Consider the following 17,177-nt stretch of genomic DNA (forward strand, 5'->3'; position numbering starts at 1 on the left):
GCAGCATTTACACACTCCGATACAGTAAATGGTGGCATGCCTTTTAAAGTTGGATTGCAGTCCGTCAATAAAGAAGAGAAGAAGAAGAATGAGCGCGTTTGTCAGCAGTTCAGAGAGGAGCGATAGAGTCTACAAGTTTTAACACAACAAATGGACATTGTCTCCTTTTCGACCCTTAAATGTGATCAAACTGCATTATCTTCTTCTAAAAATACAAAAAATGTTAAAATTATCGATTCTGAATCAGCTTGAAACATTATATTTCTACACAGAATTTTATGCCGGTCCAACTTTTAGACATTCAGGTATTTCAATGTTGGCCAACTGACCTACAGACATTAACAGTCATAGAGCCACGCACTGGCTGTGGCTGAAAAGTGAAAAGAGAATATGCACGTCATTTAATGAAAAAACGTTATGTTCCCCAAACGACTTGTTCCCCACTTAGTCATTACATGAGTTTCATTCAGTATTAAGCCTCTTAGGCACATGCAGTAAAAAGAAGAAGCAAGATCATGGCAACTGAATTGGTGTTCCTGTGGTCTTTAGCACAGATATTGCATGACGTAACCAGGGTTATTGCACACTTGTTGCGCGTATTATTGCTCCTCACAGGAGGTAATGTGTGATGTAACTCATTGTGTGTCATTTTGGGACAAGACTTGAGGCAGGCTTTATATTTTAGCCCCTGAATTATTAACAATGTGCAGCCTTCAACATTGCAGTAATCGTTCATCTAGATTCACCCTCCCAGCCCACTGATAAACCGTCCTGAGATCTGTTCAGTCCGAACATGCCGCCTTTGATTAGAAATACAGGAAAGACAATGCCTTTACTCAACATGTATATTGAAATATCCCACAATATTATATACTAAAATATAAGATATGCTTAATCCCTGAATGATAGTTGTGTCTTTGATACCTTAAAAGATGCAGGTCCTCTTTCACGGAGTCTGACATGTTACACCGCCATGTTTCTACAGCAGCCCTGAGGGGTGATACGAGGGCTATTCAGTTGGTGCAACAACTCTAATAAAGTTTCATCTCCATGCTTAAAATGTCATCTTTTATATAGTGATAGTAGTGCATTGACTTTCTAGAAAGAGTCCTTTTGAGTACGTAAATTATAACTAGATATTTCAAAATATGGACAGATTTTTCAAATGTTGTGAAGTTGACAGGCGGATGGGAGAATGTCACATCTGAAAGTTAGCCATTTTGAATGACATCTAGATGCGAACAGACACTGGGCAAACATGTTTGGGCCCCCTTTATTTTTATGGATTAGTGTATCAGCTGTGTGTTAGCACACCAAACAATGCCTCTCTCTTCAGCAGATCATACACAATCAAGAGAACAGAAGACAGACAGCAGAGAGGACGGCCTGTAATGATAGTTGAATGATCACAGTTTTCAGTACAAGACCTCGTATAGCAGAACATCCAAAGACTTCGTGACTTCTATGATAAGATGTTTTAAGTCGTACAGATAAATAATAATTCAGCTTGTTGAACCCTCTACATTTCTAGCTCCACATCTTGGCTTCATCTGCAGTATCCAACACGACTCTTTATGGGAGCTCGTGGCTTGATGTTGACGTGAGCTCCATCAGAGTTCTCCCAAGATAATTTCGCTAAAAACCAAGACTCTGTCCCAAGAAATTCCATGAATACTAATGCTCCGCCGTCTCGCCTCGTAAGCCTTCCCACTAATGCCTTTTCTGGAATATTCCTTGCCTTTGATAGGATTAGGGTTGTGTGTTTAGCAGGATAAAAACGAATGAAGCGCATAAAGTGCAAAGGCTGCATTTACGGGCCAGCCCTCACCAGAATTTAAAAGGCGGAAATATCAATTGGGGCCAGAGAAGTGGCTACAGATCGATTTTAGCACTTCCCCTGATAATGTAAATGACAGTGAGGGAAATTACATAAATCAGTCATGGGGAATGACTTTGTTATGGTGCCAGTATTAATCATTTTTAGGTCAAACATAAATTTATGCTTTTAACACATACTTGGCATTCAAACTCCCATTTTTTTTGTACAGCCCTCATAAGAAGTTTAAAGAGATAAAGGTCTGTTCCATCACAAGATGATGAAATATATTCATTTATATTTTCCAAAATTAAGGCTCTTTAACAGGAAGATGAGCTGTAGATGCTGAGCTGTGCTGATTCGTATTCCAGTTTCCATCAGAGTCCAGATGATATCCCACTTTTCTTTTTCTTTTTTTTTCCTTTTTGCAAAATATGTAGCTGCAGGCACATTGTTAATAATTTCTGTGAATTTTATTGAAGCCCTTTCAACGTGGTTGCTCAGATCAGCTCAGGAACAAAAAAAACGAGAGCAGAAAAACTGAAAATGTTCACTTTCACTGAATGGCTGCAAATTCCTTGTATCGCCGAGAGCTTAATAAACCTAAGAGCATTAAAATAGTCCGCACGTCATTATCACTTCCGCCTAGTGAATACTATTGCGTTAGCCCCCTTCTTGCCTACTTTGGGCAGTGGTGCCTCTTCTCCAGAGCACTTTGCACTAATGAAAAGGTGTCATGTTAGCGGCGGCCGTGATGGATTGAAAGGACACAACCTCTTGAGAGATCTCTGGCACTGCTCTGCACGAGGTGGAAGGGGGGGGAATTGCCGCTGCCAGTCCGAGGAGAGGAAGACGCTTCTATGCCAGAAAAGAAGGCCCAGAGATGTGATTGATGCCGCTGAACCACAACCTCCAGGCAAAGCTCAATCTGGATAAGCCGCCCGTCCTTCCGCTGGAAGCGCCAAAATCAACAATTTGCTGATGGAATCTGGACAAGTGAACATGACAATATCTCAGGATCACATTGCGCTGTTTTGTTTTTTTCCCACAAGGTGCATGACTGTGTAGAAAAGAACTTTTTGTTTTCATTGTTGAATAAATCACAAATTGAGATGTTTTTTTTTTTAAATAATGAGACACCATGGTATAACTGCACACGACCTGACAACTGAGAAATTGACAGCAAATCTAATGATCCTTTGTCATTGGAGGCACTTTTTCCCCTTTCCAAGCCCAAAACATCCCAATTAGTTTTCCAGTGTTATAACTCGCTGGCTGTCTGAATTCCCAGTGAAAGTTTGGCTTTGGCCGCTTCGCTGCTGCACATTCACTTCCCCCTCCTGACAGAAGTTGCCAGAAAAGAGGTTCGTTTTCCTCCTGCAAAACTTTGTGAATCGATGGAGAGTGCATATTATTCGCTATCAGCCTTGACCAGCTGTTAAAATTGAAGCCATGAATGCTGAGGCCAGAGTTTGGCTTAACACACTCACACACGCGCGCAAACACATAGGCCACAAAAACATACTTGTTATGATGAGCAGGGATGAACACGTCACTGTTCAAAAAACTTGAAGGTCAAATCATGAATACTGAACTGCTCTTCATGGTAAGAGACAGTTTTTAAACACACTGACCATGTAAATGTTGAGGAATATGAGAATGTGTCACTTATGGCCAAACTAATCTCATTCCAGGATCGAAAACACTAAATAATAAAGGGAACCTTAGGCTAACTTCAACACATATTTGATGGGACTTGGTTTCTACTTTTTAAAACAACATTGAAAGTATAGGTTCAGATTCAGTTCCAGTTAATTGTCAGATGAAAATTAGCTCAGTTAACTGTGCAGCTAAGTTGCCTTATTAGCTGACAGGAGTCTGTGGGACCACAATCTTCGAGGACGGGGGGGCGGAGGCCGATGTCACCGCGGGAAATGGAGCTCAGCTCAAACGGACTCAGCCGCCTCCCAGCAAACATGACTGGACACAAAACTCAGCCTCTGAAACTGACGGTCAAAGAAACTTGTGAAATATAGAGAACTCACCACCTCTGTACTATCGCCTCTTGGGGTAAAAAGTGGTGTAACGACTCTAGAAGGGTCAGGGCTAGCTGTTTACCATGGTTACTTCAGGAAACATCAGTAAAACAATGGATAACGTCTGCACCGTCATTTCCTACACAGTCTGTTGATAATGTTTGCTGGCCAGCTACAAGAGCGGTAATTATCTCATCTAACTCATGCAACGAGGAAAATTCAAGTTTTCATTTCTTAGATGAAATCTTTAAAGGCCTCAGTTACACCTATGTATGTTAAACACCTTTATAATAAAGGAGTCAAGTGCTGTGTCATTTAGTGGCCATCATTAAAAGACTTGTGTTCCGTCTCTGACTTTAAACAAGACTATAAATGACCTGTTCACACTGAAAAGATGTCTGTCACATGCATTAAACCTGATGTAAAGCAAATGTCCAATATTATTCAGTGGCATGCATCCTTGTTTGGAGACCACTGAGAGCTCACCCATGATTCACTCCAGTGTAGCATTTGGCAGGGCGCCACATTAATCGCCAGGGTAATGGGAAGACAGGCCTATTGACCAGCAGTCCAATAGGACAGAGGGGCAGGACATACAAATCAAAGCTGTCCAGCCTCATATTGACCAGACCGTCCACAGGAAGCAAGATTCATTAGCTGGGTGACGGGGGGTGGAAGGAGACGAGGGGCTGAGCGCAGGAAGTCGCAGGGATTTTTTCTTCAGCCCAGATGCTGCCAGACCAGCACCAAATCATGTATTTAAAGGGCAAGACTCCAATTAAAAGATAGTCCTTTTTAATAATCCCCTCCCCACAGTAAACCAGAATTCTGCGTTTCTGCTTTTCAACTGACTGTCCTTTCAGCTCATGCTACAGGGTGGAGGTTCAACGGGTGCAGCAGACAGGAGTTCGTGGTAAATGATGGAGGTGTCGGGAGTGTTGACTTGTTGATGGTCTCAGGGCTCGGCGTGCTCCGTCTCCCTTGTCACCCCCCCGTTACAGACTGTCCAGTACAGTGAAGCTAGTGAAAACAAATGTAATGTACAACACCGGCTCCCCACCTTGTGTTGCTGATCCCCACTAGGGGTCAGCGGATCTCTACAGGTGGTCACGAGACTCCTTCTTGATTTAAACGGGTGTAAGAAATCTTTTTCAAAAATAAAATTACTGATACCTAGATGAAATTGTTATTTTTACACTAATTTTTTGTTGATTCTCGTGGCCTCCGATGACGTAGGTGTAAGCAGAGAAACACTGAGTTGTTTCCAGTGTGAGTCACCTTCATTTACCCTCAGCAGCCCGCCATAAAAAGCTTTCTAAATTTTTATGACTTTTCTGAACCACATAAGTCAGAAAACCATCGATATGCATGAAGAATAACTATCTTAATTACACAGAAATTGCCCATCTTATCACTGACGGCCATTTTCGCATTAATGACGTAGGTCCTGTAGAGGCATCAGTTTTAAAGTGTGCAATTAAAACAACCTAAAGAGCTAATAGAGCAAGGGTCAGGGATCAGAAAATGCTGAGCAAAAGTTATTAAGACATAATACAGATAAAAAAAAGTTCCGTAAAATATTGGCAAAGTCACCCCTGCAAGATAATCTGAAATCTGCTTGTTTTACACAAAACTTTACCTTTATTGTTACGCATTGGTTATAATATGCAATATTCATAAAACTGTGTCTCAATTCAGGGTCTGCATCCTATGAAGGATGCGCAAACGCTGTCCCAATTTGAGGGCTCCTCCAAATGCGGCCTTCTTTTCCCTGTTTTTGGAGGATGCACTGCTGCTATCCTTCGTGGCCTCACATATCCCAAGATTCTTTACGCGCCCGAAAAAAAAGAACAAGAGAAAATGGCGACATCGCGTGGCCTAGATTGTCACTTTCGCAGGCCTGGGCAGCAGACGTAAGGGTAAAGGCAGGAACATCTGGTGATGCATCCAGGAAATGCTCCATAGGCTAGACCCATCCCATTCAACAATGGCTGACGCAGCCTTTGAAGGATTCTCCAAAGGACTCGCCTTCGAAGACCGCAAAGGCTGGGTCCTTCGAAGGATGCAGACCCTGAATTGAGACACAGCATATGTACCTTAGTTGGGGTTGTCAGTTGACTCAATGATTTAAAGGAAAAGGTTTGGAACTACTGAGGTAGAAGGGCAGCGCCTTCTCACCGGGATACCGCAGATAACGCTCAAAGCATAAAAAGACCTTCAGAAGAGTTGACAAGTTGTAAATCATATTCGTGCACCACCTCCAAAAACATGGCACTAGACATAACTGCTCAACCTGGCATAGTCTGTAAACCGTCGCTCACTGAATCCTTCTCTCCGACTGTGCTGTGTGACAGGAGCGAGCGACGAGCTTCTCCATTAGAGAATTGATCTCACAGTCGGAGCTCCATTCTTCTCCTGTTCGTCTGTAATGTGCTTTCATTGGGAGCCGATACATCAGAAGTAAATGACCTTCATTCACACGAGCAGACGCCTCCCTCGTAGCTGCTGTGTCTTTTTTTCCAAAATCCGAAGCGGAGAGCTGTGAAGAATGTGCACTCTGCTGCCAGCTGTGAAGCTTCACAACCAATCAGTGAGATGGAGTTTGAGGGCAGGACTCCGGTTGTATTTTATACTGTTAATAGAATATGTTTATTTTTACAGATATGGCAGCTCTGATTATCAATAATATCACTCGAGAATGAGTTCATATTTTCATTTACTATTTTATATTCAGCACCTTCTCTTCTTCTTAGGACAGTGTGTGGTAGTTTTTTTTGCTTGTTTGTTGTTGCTATGTCTAGATCTACAACTCAAAGCAGCATTTACTGAAAAATCCGCAGCGCAACACCAACCCTGTGTTAATTAACAATAAGGGAGCCACGTTTACCGGCCCAGTTCTTTGAGTCCACAAGTGGGCTGTGACTGTCCTCTTGTGGGCAGAGTAGTGAACATCTTGTTGGTGCTCGAGGGGAGGAAAACTAAAGAGTCACAGGTTCCTGATGTGTGTTTTTGAGTTTTTGAAATCAGTAATCTGATGATTAATTATCAAATAAGAGGGCCAGTTTGCTACAGAACAAGTTTTACCTTGATACTTTTAGCTGATAATATTGTTCTTTTACTTAAGTAGGATTTGGATGCAGGACTTCTACATTGTTGTATTGCTGCTTTGACTTGAGTAAAAGATTGTAATACGCTCCTACATGGCACGACCAAAGTTTAATATATCTCATTTTTATTTTTGTTTTGTTTATAGGTCAAATGCTGGTTTCTGTCTAATAAACCTCGCATTGGGTTAGTCACTCAAGTTCATTCTATTGTTCCCATCCCATCTGTTTGAATTATGTTACATCAAGAGGGAGTTACCAGTGACTAAGACTGTTCAGCTGCTCTCATACAATCAATATATAGTAAATATAAGTTAAAGTGTGTCTGATTAGAACAAGACTTGGCAACCAGGTCTTGAAATGTATGGAAAAGGGTCTTAAAAAGGTCTTAAACAGTACTAAATTTAACTTAAGGATTCCTGCATGGACTCTGATAAGCAGCCATATTTACAATAATTGATTTTGAAAGAAACTTTTTGTATTTGTGCCATTTATTTATGTATATCCATTCAACTGAATTAGAAAATAATCTGACATGTGTAACATATAATAATATTGTTAATAATAATCCTAATTTGAGGCTCTGTCATTGTGCTGTTAACAGACGTCAGTGGTCCAAACTGCATTTTAATTATCGGTCTGCAGCATGAATCCATGCGTCAGTGCGCACAGGCAGGCACCACCGAGCACCGGCAGGCTTTTATTAAACCTTCCAGTTTACCTGGCAACAGCTGAGGCTACCTCCTCACAGTGCGGGCTGACTGATTCACAGCCTCTGTATAAGCAGAGGACCGAGCGGAGGAGCGGGCAGGGGGCTGTGCTCAACCCACCCGTGGGTGCTGTGATCGCCGACAGCATGTTGCGGGTCTGTCTGTCTGTCAGGAGAGTCGGAGGCGCAGAGACACGGACAGAGAGTCTCCACCATCAGTAAGAGACCCCTCGTCGTCTTTTTACTGCTGTCATCGTGTGTTGTTATTGTTGTTTTTTCTCGCGTGTCTGGCGTGAATCTCATAGCGATGTGTTTGTATTTATTTATTTAATCATTTTTATCGTTTTGCTTTCGGCCTGCAGCGGTGTGGACAGCTGTGCAGGCGCTGGTAAAGCGCCTTGACCGTCGCTTTATCGTGGCTGCGTGATGGCTGTGTTTTTACTGAGGGGATCAAACAGGGGAAGCAGTATTAAACCAGGCGACGTATCGATCACTTGCTGAGGGCCCGGGTTTGTGTACAGACAGCTTCACGTCCAGTGTCACTGCATCAATAAAATGACTCCATCAGCGTCTCATTTAAAGGAAAAAAACAGGGTTCAATAACACACAGTGATCATTAATTTAACCTGGGTGAAGCTGTGGATCTGGTTGTTTGGTAAGTGCTTTACAAGATGAATTGATTTTCTAAGTATGAGTTGTGATAGATAGATAGATAGATAGATAGATAGATAGATAGATTCAGTAATGAACCTGACTCCAAAACTAGATCTAATATACAGAATATAAATACATACACACACAGGAAACCTAAATTATGATACTAAAATGTAAATTAAAGGACTCCTCCCTCTGTCTCTACATCTCATAGGTGACTAAACTGGTTTGGATGACCGAGCGGCTCCTGCCTGAGTTGGTCTCCTTGACCTGATCGACCATCAGAAGATGCCACTTTCAGAGATGTGAAAGAAGAGCTGGGTTAACACAGGTAGCGCCACTCAACAGACTCTCCGAAGGACAGGAGCGATTGTATCTCCCGCAGCTGTTTATTGTGCCGTGAGTACTGTGTGCATGTGCGCCAGCTACCTCTGTACGCCTGATTGTTCTCATCTGAGAAAACAGCGAAAATGTTGGAAAAAAGCACCACAATGTCAGAGAAAGTGAGAAAAACGTCCCTGATCTGTGGCGCCTGTCCTCATCAGAAAATATAGGTTGAAAATGAAAACGGCTCACTACAGTCCATATTTACTTTGGTTGGTAGGTAGCGACCTCTAGTGGCTGTAGGAACTGTTGCAGCTGCAAAGGAGGAAGTCAGGAGATGTAGTAAAAAAAGTGAAAAGTCTGTATAAGAAGGAGGCCCAGACTTTCATTCAGGAGACAGCTTGACTTGACTTGACAATGTGTTTTCAACTTACTAGCGTAGTGATGTAACGTCATGTATATTTGGTAATGTAAGTTACTTCGGTAACGTAGGAACATTTGTGACAGAAGTGACAGGATTAATGTACCAAGATGTTTTAGTGCCTGAACCAAAACAAACTGCGACCACACACTGCAGCGGCCATGTTGATTTGGGAGACGCTGACAGTCGGCCTATCTAGACGTGTTGGTATGACGATGTGTGTATCCGTTCCTTAATCCAGATCACACTCAAAATTTCCTGGAAATCCGTTCTCTAGTTTTTGTTCCATCCTGCTGACAAACGAACCAACAAACAGAGACGGGCGAAAACACAACCTCCTGGGCGGATGTTATCATCTGGTCAAATGAACATCACAGTGTTTATTTTAGACCTGCGACTAAAAATGATTGTTATCATCACTTTATATGCTGTTTATTTTCTATCTATCTTTCAGAAAACTTCACAACAAATGTGATCACAATTTCAAGGTCGAGATATTCAGAGATCAAGTTTACTTTCAAGTTAGACGAAGGAAAGCAGGAAATCATTACTGAACTGAGTGAGGCAGGGCCTTAACTTTTATGACTTAATATATTTGATGATCAGCTTAATACTTTATGACATGTCTAATTTAATGAGAAGAAGTGAAGTTTCAAAGTCCACAAAACATTTCCAGTAGTTCTTTTACGTTTTAAAACAAGCCCCCATCTACTTCAGTTGTTCAGGAGAATGCTGCATTGCTGTTTTGCTGCGAAGCTACAGAAATGTTTTGTTGGCTAAGAAACTTCACCTGACTTTCTGCTCCTTTAAGAGGTCTTTTGTTTGGGGTCTTACTGACCCCAAACATTATACTGTGATCAGGTAGGATGTTTTTTTTTCTTCTTTGTTTTGTTTTTGACTTGCGTATCAGGTATCATTTGTTCATGGGTGTGTTCCACATGACATATAAAGTATAAAATGTCAAGGGTAAAATGAACCCAACTGTTAATATTCTTTCTTTAGTTTCTATTAATTTGTTCTAAATTAAATTTATCATTACACAGTGTGTTACGTAAAGTATGAAAGAAAAAAGAAGGAACTGGGTCAGCGCAAATTCACTCCACCCGTTCAATCTCACAGCTCCCAATGAATCGGATTAAAATCCAACATAAATTCGTCTCCGGCTTCCTTTTTTTCCCCGTTTCCGCAGAGACGTCCAGCCGGGAAGGGAAGTGTGCCCTGAGGCAGAGCTATGGGCTGCGGGGGGAGCAGGACTGACGTTTTGGAACCTCGGTACCTGGAGAGCTGGACCAAGGAGACGGAGTCAACATGGCTGACCAGCACCGACACCGACATCCCCCTGTCGTCCATCCAGAGCATCCCCTCGGAGAGCTCTGAGGCCGGCTTCACGTCTGAGAAAACAATCAGCCCCGGTGAGAAGGCGACGGCTGAGTGGACGGATGAATGAACACTTAATTGGTCTCCTCTAACAGGAACAGGCTCTAATTCAGCTGCCGAACAAATTAATTATACATGTGTGATTGTATAAATTAGTAGTTAATTGGATCCCCACCGGGGGACTACAGTACATTTGCAATTCCAATCTTAATTTTTCCTACTTCTTTCCATTTCTTTATCAGTACTTGTAGGATTTTGCACCAAACCAACATTTTAAATTGCTACATTATGAGAATTTAATTCTAATATTGGCTTTTATTCAGTGCTTTGAGCCGCGGCGCTGTAAGTACTTTAACCGGATTAAGCAATGAGAGGTCCTTTCTTTACAATTCCGACATCAAAGTGAAGTGCGACGCCCATACAGTACAGCATGTGTCCGTCTATCTACTCCCCCCCAGTAGGAAAAAATCCTAGAGACACATTTTTTGCAGTCCGATTCAGCAAAGAATCCATTAGGTGCGAAGAAAATTGAAGTGAAGATGAAAAACACAGCAGGTGCCCTGGTATTATGTGACATAAGGATGCTTAGAAAACCCTTTCTTCTTCTTCTTGTGTGCAGTTAGTCGTTACATACGGCACAGCTCTGAGAACAGATGGATCTGACCTTGCTTCTGCTGTCTTTTCCCACTGAACTGTGGGTGTGTGTGTGTGTTTTTTTTTTCTCTGAACCTAGTGGGAGATGAATCAGGAAATTGGCATAATAGGCCGCATCAAAACACACCACGCTCGAACAGGTCTTGACTCTCATGGCAACAGATACAGCTGCTGGCGAACGCATGCCCTCACGAGCCTTGATGTAATTGTGAAGATGAATCCGCCGAAGCTCGTCTGTGTGGAGATAAAACAGCCCCTGAATTGGCCCGATGAATCGGCAGCCGGCGTCAAAAAAGATTGGATCAAACAGGCAGCTCCACTGAAATGTAAAATACACGTAGAGCACGACTGCGCAGGATTTCCTTGTGTTTTAGGGTGACGTCTGCGCTCCGCTAAATGCGTGTTGGACATCATTTAGTGCACTCAGCCCCGCACTTGACATACACACCGAACCGCTTCTGAGTGTTTTCCATTATTCATCACACTTCACCGCCCCACGCTTACAGTCACAGTGGTTCAGCCGTGGCAGTAATGCACCTGTAAGCTATAATCTGCGTGCTCTGACCTGTGACTAGCGCCGCTTGATATTACAAATTACCCACTTCTAAATCATAAATAGTGCGATGATAATGATGTTGGCAGGGCCGGAATATAACATTTCTGGGTTGATGTGAGAGAATAATACTCAGAAGGAGTTGTAACGAAAAAAAAAAATCAATAAACAATACTGTCAAGATTATTATCATAGTGGGTAAATATCAATATTGACCCCTCTTTTATGAGTTATTGTACAATAATGTGAATTACAGCATAAAAATGTTATCCGTTTGTGTTAGTGCAAATGATGCCTGGTTATTTCTTCCCTGTTTGCCGCCACTTTCCTCATTTATAGTGTATGGAAACACTTTAAAACCATTAACATACATGCAAAGTGCAGGTGTGTGTCCATCAGGTCCATTACAGATGGTTCTGTGTATCTCACAGTGTCAGGGGCCTTTGATTTGTTTGACAGTGAGTAGTTTACATGCTGACAACAGGGCCCAGATACAAACTAGAAGCACATGTTGAGGATTGAGGAAGTTGCTCCATGTGTTTTTTTTTTCCCACAGTTCCAGACTTCTTTGAGGACGGCGTCCCCCTCCCCGCTCAGGCGTACCTGAAGGTGTGTTCGGCCGTGTCTGAGGCCAGTCTGAACGACGTGAAGCCCAGCAGCCCCCCTGCGATTCTGGGCTCTCCACCCAAGGAGGCGGTGTTACCATCGTCCGGCACTACGGTGCAGCGCAGGAGCGTTCTTCACACTGAAGAGATTGTAAGAGTTTTTAAAACTCCCAGTCATTTTTTTTTTTTTTTAGAATAATGAAGCACCGCTTTCTTATCTTTTCTGTTCATTTATTGAGTAAAAGTAATGAGTTGTGGAAGACCAATTTGGAGAATCAAGTCATGATGTCCCACTCATGTCACATGTAGAGCTGACATTTAGGCAAATATATAGGAGTTGATTGTCTTACTAGATATATGTCCACATATCCCCCTACTTTATTGCCACAATCGTCATTCCAAACAAACTCCATGTCAGTATTTTTTCATCATCACCAGACAAAATGGCAGGACAATCGGATGTCGACCAAGCAGGTGACCATCACGGTGACGCAGAGCATCCATCAGGTGGACAAGAACGGGAAGGTGAAGAAGTCCCTCACCACCTACGAGGTCATGAAGCCGACGGAGAGCCTCATACAGGTGACTGCACGGAACACTTGAGTGCAGGAGAGAAGCCAAAGAGAAATGGAGATAACTGTGACACTAGTGTGACTTTTCTGTTTATGTGGGAAAAACTGTTTGAGGTCTGACGGCTGACGGAAGCACAGGAAGGGCTCTGAGAATCTGGACGGTAGGGTTTTTTTCATTTCTATATTGAAGATATGGCTCATTTTCTTCAACAAAAGAGCAAAGTTAACCTAGAATGTGTTGTGTTTCACACTGTAAGATGTATTTTCCTGGTGCCTGTTACAAGTATGCTTTGACACACGACATTTTACAGTGCGTACAGTATCAGACCGAAATAATTCAGTGGCAGCCACTGAAAGGAAATCATTAGTTGGCACACTTTGGTCTTAAAAGCATTTTGTCTCAATTTTTGCTGCTTTTGATGATAAATATATGTAAAAATTATGATAGTATTATTTCACATTACTGAAGAAATTCTGAATATAATATAGTTTTGGTATTTGACATTGAAAGAAGACATGGAGTTGCTGCTGTACTACAATCTGTAAGGCTCAGGAAACTGATTGTGATGACTGCACTTTTTACAGCGAAGCCCGAACAAAGGTTTGTGTGGACGATGTAAACAACTGTCTCACTACGTTGTGTTGTTTTGTACAACAGTGCTACATTTTCTTATCTAGTTGTTCGTGTTTTCTAATGACAATAAATTGAACAAAAACAATGGTGGTCCTAGTTTGAAATTACTTCACATACGTGGAAATGCTCGAGCAATCTGTTGGCACTTTAAGGAACCGTGCTGACAAACAGTAACAACAAAAACATAAGAACAGGCAACGTGCACTTTTCTGGGATCGTCATTTCTGGGATCATTTCTGAACTGAGGTCCGAGATAATTGACTGTAACAGCAGCTCTGGGATCAGCTTTGCGTTGAAAGCGTGTGAATCAGTTTTTCATGGTCGTAACGTATTTGTCCTGATCTGAACGAGGGCTCTTCCTTCTCCATCCACTCCTCCATGCAGAAGTCCGGGAAGAAGAAACGGATTTCTCTTTGTGCCGACTCAACAGAATCTGGTGTGGATAGAGATTAAAAATATGACAATTGTAAATACTTACAGTGCTCACATCATGCAGTTGCCTACAGGAAGCAGTTTTATATTCCCGGGTCACCACTTTTTTATTTTTTGTTCCCCTCCACATATAAATGCTTCACACTCGGCATACTTCCCTACCTGAGCCATGAGTCGTGTTTCTTGTGTCTGTCAGTCCAAACTGGCCCCTGATGGAAGCAGGCGAGGTGTACCGCGCTCTGAACACTTTGGTCGGCCCCATCACTTCTCTCCAGTGGCGTATGGCGTCCTCTCTGGCTAAAATGTACGCTCGCATCGGACCGCTGTGGGGGGAAGATATCAACAGCAGAACCAATCAAGCATATTCTGCTCTGTGTGGCTCTTACAGACATTTTAACAGCGGATGCTTTTTGTAACAGTGACAGCCTCGAGAGAACGGCTGCCGTGCCTCCTGCAGATTTTTCTGCTGTGAGGAGATGACAGTTTGATTACAGGGAACTTACTTTTGCAATCCGCCGGGGGGGCATGTGGAGCTATTGTGAGGAGGCTATATGGGGAATTTTTCAGACAATTGCTCCAGGGCTGCTGTGCTAAACATGGCTGATCACTGAAACTCCTGCTGTGATGTTTTCAGGGCGAGATTTTATGGTGAGCATGAAATAGAGAGCACTTTCGTCTGGCGGCAAGGTAGGATGTGTGGTGTGGAAATTTCTCCGTTACTCCATTTTATATATATATATATATCAGACAGGAAACCACATGGACCCACATTCATCACAGCCTCAGTCATGGGAAATGTACACCTGTGTGGAAGGATTACCTTGACATGAATTCAACAAGTCTTTGGTAGAAGAATCTCCCTGTGAAGAACAATGGAAGCATGTCAAACAGATATTTTGAAACTTTTTTTTAAAATTTTAAATATTGGTACAATTCTGAAGTCTCTCAAACACTGTTCTTCAATGTCTGTCTCGTGAAGAATCAGTATCATTGTAAGAAGTCGTTCTGGCTCTAGCGAGAAGGTGAGAAGTCAATCACGTTTCAAAGTGACACGACAGCTAAAATCGGCTGCTTACTCATTTGTCCAGTGAGATCGAGTCACTGCAGCAGACCTTTGTTCACTGATACAAATTCTGTCAGAGATGAGTTGACTTCACACCTGAATGTTCGGCGTAAAACCTCTCAGAGTCCTGTCGCCTCCACACGAGATCTTTGCATCTGACGATCACAAAGTTGTCGTCCAGGATTCTCCGGTGAAGAGCCTGAGAGAAAGAAAGATGATGTTTTCACCCTGTGCCATACCGCAGCTGATGAAAATCCATAAACTTGATCTTAGTACTGTGTTTGGATCAAAGCTGCTGGAAGGGAAAAATGAGAGCAATTCAATATTTTTTACAATTATATCATCTAACGGTTTTACACCTGCCATAAGGATGACACACAGCCAATAATCTGATACGAAAAGGTCATTCTCCTGCTCTCTGTTAGACTGACATAACCTGGTCTGATTAATGCGGCTTTGAATTGATGGAATATTTTATGATTGACACAGCTGTCATGACTTTGAGGCCTCTGGGCTTGTAAATCTATCAAGACAGCTAATGGAAATTCTTTTTTACTGTTTCATAAAGTGAGAGGAGAGAAGGTCAATCAACGTCATGATTTTATTTGACAGTAAATGAACAGAAGGATAAAGAACTTTAGTTCAGTGATCAGATTTATTCATCAATATCAATCTTTATGACTAAATTGGCAGCATAATGTTGAATATCATGGACATGAAGTATACTTGTCTGTACCTGCAATTTATGATCCTCACAGTTAACCTTGTTTAGATTTTTGGCACTGTGTATGTTTTGGACATCTATATTTTCTACATACACATTTTCAATATTTCACATTTGCACTCTTTCCTACTTTGTACTGCAGCTGCTGCACAACATTACATATCAATTGGGAATATCTAATTTTCTCTTCTCTCAGACACCAAGTTGAGAATATTATCAAGGACAGATCTAAAAAGAATAGCACAAGTGTTTCTTGTGATATCTATACGTTTACTCATGTTGCTGTTCTCTGTTATAGTCTAGACAAGTCATCCCTTGCTGTCATGTTACAGCCTTGTTGTATCTATGTTTTAATAAAATTCTAAAATGTTAAATCAAGTTTGCCCTGTGGTATTAAAAATGTTTTTGTTTTTCAAAGTATTGTATTGAAGTGAGACATCATGATTTTCTTATTTCTGATTCTCAAATACGGCACACAGAACCCCAACTTATCATCGTTCACCCTGTATTTCAGCATGTGACCAAAGTAAAAGCAGATTTATTCAAAATAATCAGACAATATGGGGACTATTTCTGTTTAGTGAACTGTTGGTGGTGGTGTTTGAGTACATTGAGCTGTTTTGCAGAAAGACAAAGGTTAGTACATAGAAAGAAGACCATCCATGTGTGTCATCTTATTTTGAAAAGGGGGAAGGGTGGAAATGTAATCTTGTCATACAGAATGGATAAAATACTGAAGCGCTTCTCTACAGTCACAATAGCATGACATTTATAGCACTGTGTGGCGAAGGACACTACTGAAGCTGTTGAAGTGGTGTACCTGAGCACACCTGGAGACAGTCATAAATAAGTGACGGAGTTAAAGGGTAAACAGATCGTGACAGTGAGGTGTCGAGCTCACCTCCAGCATCACTGGATGAGCCACAGCATCCGGCTTGATGACCGCCAGGGTGAGCTGCAGCACTTTGGACAGGCTGCGAGCTGTCAGTAACATCTTCTGCAGGGAAGACACAAATGTTAAGGCTCGTCATGTCGTGCATCACATGTGGAGTACATACAGTTGGCAGAGGGAATGTAAGCTAAGCTAATAAACCGCTGATAGACAGCTTTAGCTAACGGTTTGTCATTAAACCTACACATATATATACATTTAGCGTGAACAACATAAGCCGAAAAGGTCCAACCTTTGGTACAGAACTAGCCAAACTGTTAAAGCTCGTACATATTTCTAAAATCCTTATTTACAGATACAAACCTCTGTTGTGATTAGTTTCCAAAATACCGGTCAGTTTGATGAGGACACGACAGCAACGGGCGCCGCCATGTTGTGTCGAGTGTAAACTAGTGTTCAGTCTTCACTGTCTACAACTAAGAAACATTTTTATTTGGCTTATGTGACTGAATACTGTGATAATAACGACATTTTACACGTTAATATGCAGATAAGCGCTAAATGACTCCTAACACCGCGCAGTCCGTTCATAAATACGGTCCCCAGA

At 42.0% G+C, this 17,177-nt stretch overlaps 2 protein-coding genes across 13 annotated transcripts in view; one reads left to right on the forward strand and one right to left on the reverse strand.

Annotated features, from left to right (window-relative positions):
• baalcb (BAALC binder of MAP3K1 and KLF4 b) overlaps positions 1-13,544 on the forward strand; it is an 88,230-nt gene extending 74,686 nt beyond the window's left edge. For 8 of the 12 annotated variants that reach the window (XM_037087222.1, XM_037087221.1, XM_037087230.1 and 5 more), the window contains 4 exons: positions 8,534-8,718; positions 10,254-10,476; positions 12,205-12,404; positions 12,692-13,544. In XM_037087222.1, the coding sequence (XP_036943117.1) occupies positions 10,296-10,476; positions 12,205-12,404; positions 12,692-12,856 (546 nt within the window). In that variant the 5' untranslated portion in view covers positions 8,534-8,718; positions 10,254-10,295 and the 3' untranslated portion in view covers positions 12,857-13,544. The other 4 variants (XM_037087231.1, XM_037087232.1, XM_037087233.1 and 1 more) reach the window with 4 other exon arrangements.
• Positions 13,545-13,583: 39 nt separating this feature from the next.
• Positions 13,584-17,177, reverse strand: nme6 (NME/NM23 nucleoside diphosphate kinase 6). The gene is made up of 6 exons (XM_037087220.1): positions 16,934-17,177; positions 16,580-16,675; positions 15,051-15,153; positions 14,712-14,751; positions 14,054-14,214; positions 13,584-13,892 (listed from the first exon to the last, which is right to left on the reverse strand). Exons 2-6 carry the CDS (start codon positions 16,670-16,672, stop codon positions 13,741-13,743), a joined length of 549 nt encoding a protein of 182 aa, XP_036943115.1. The 5' UTR covers positions 16,673-16,675; positions 16,934-17,177; the 3' UTR covers positions 13,584-13,740.

Source organism: Acanthopagrus latus, chromosome 22, assembly GCF_904848185.1.
Source record: "Acanthopagrus latus isolate v.2019 chromosome 22, fAcaLat1.1, whole genome shotgun sequence".
Lineage (NCBI taxonomy): Eukaryota > Metazoa > Chordata > Actinopteri > Spariformes > Sparidae > Acanthopagrus > Acanthopagrus latus.

What these genes read in the sequence shown, in the direction of transcription:
- nme6 (XM_037087220.1), bottom strand. Translation starts at nt 16,672, where the DNA reads ATGTTACTGACAGCTCGCAGCCTGTCCAAAGTGCTGCAGCTCACCCTG. An exon ending in GTTTTACGCCGAACATTCAG is followed by an intron (nt 14,752 to 15,050) that starts GTGTGAAGTCAA and finishes TGTTCTTCACAG; the next exon opens with GGAGATTCTTCTACCAAAGA. An exon ending in AAACACGACTCATGGCTCAG is followed by an intron (nt 13,893 to 14,053) that starts GTAGGGAAGTAT and finishes TATCCACACCAG; the next exon opens with ATTCTGTTGAGTCGGCACAA.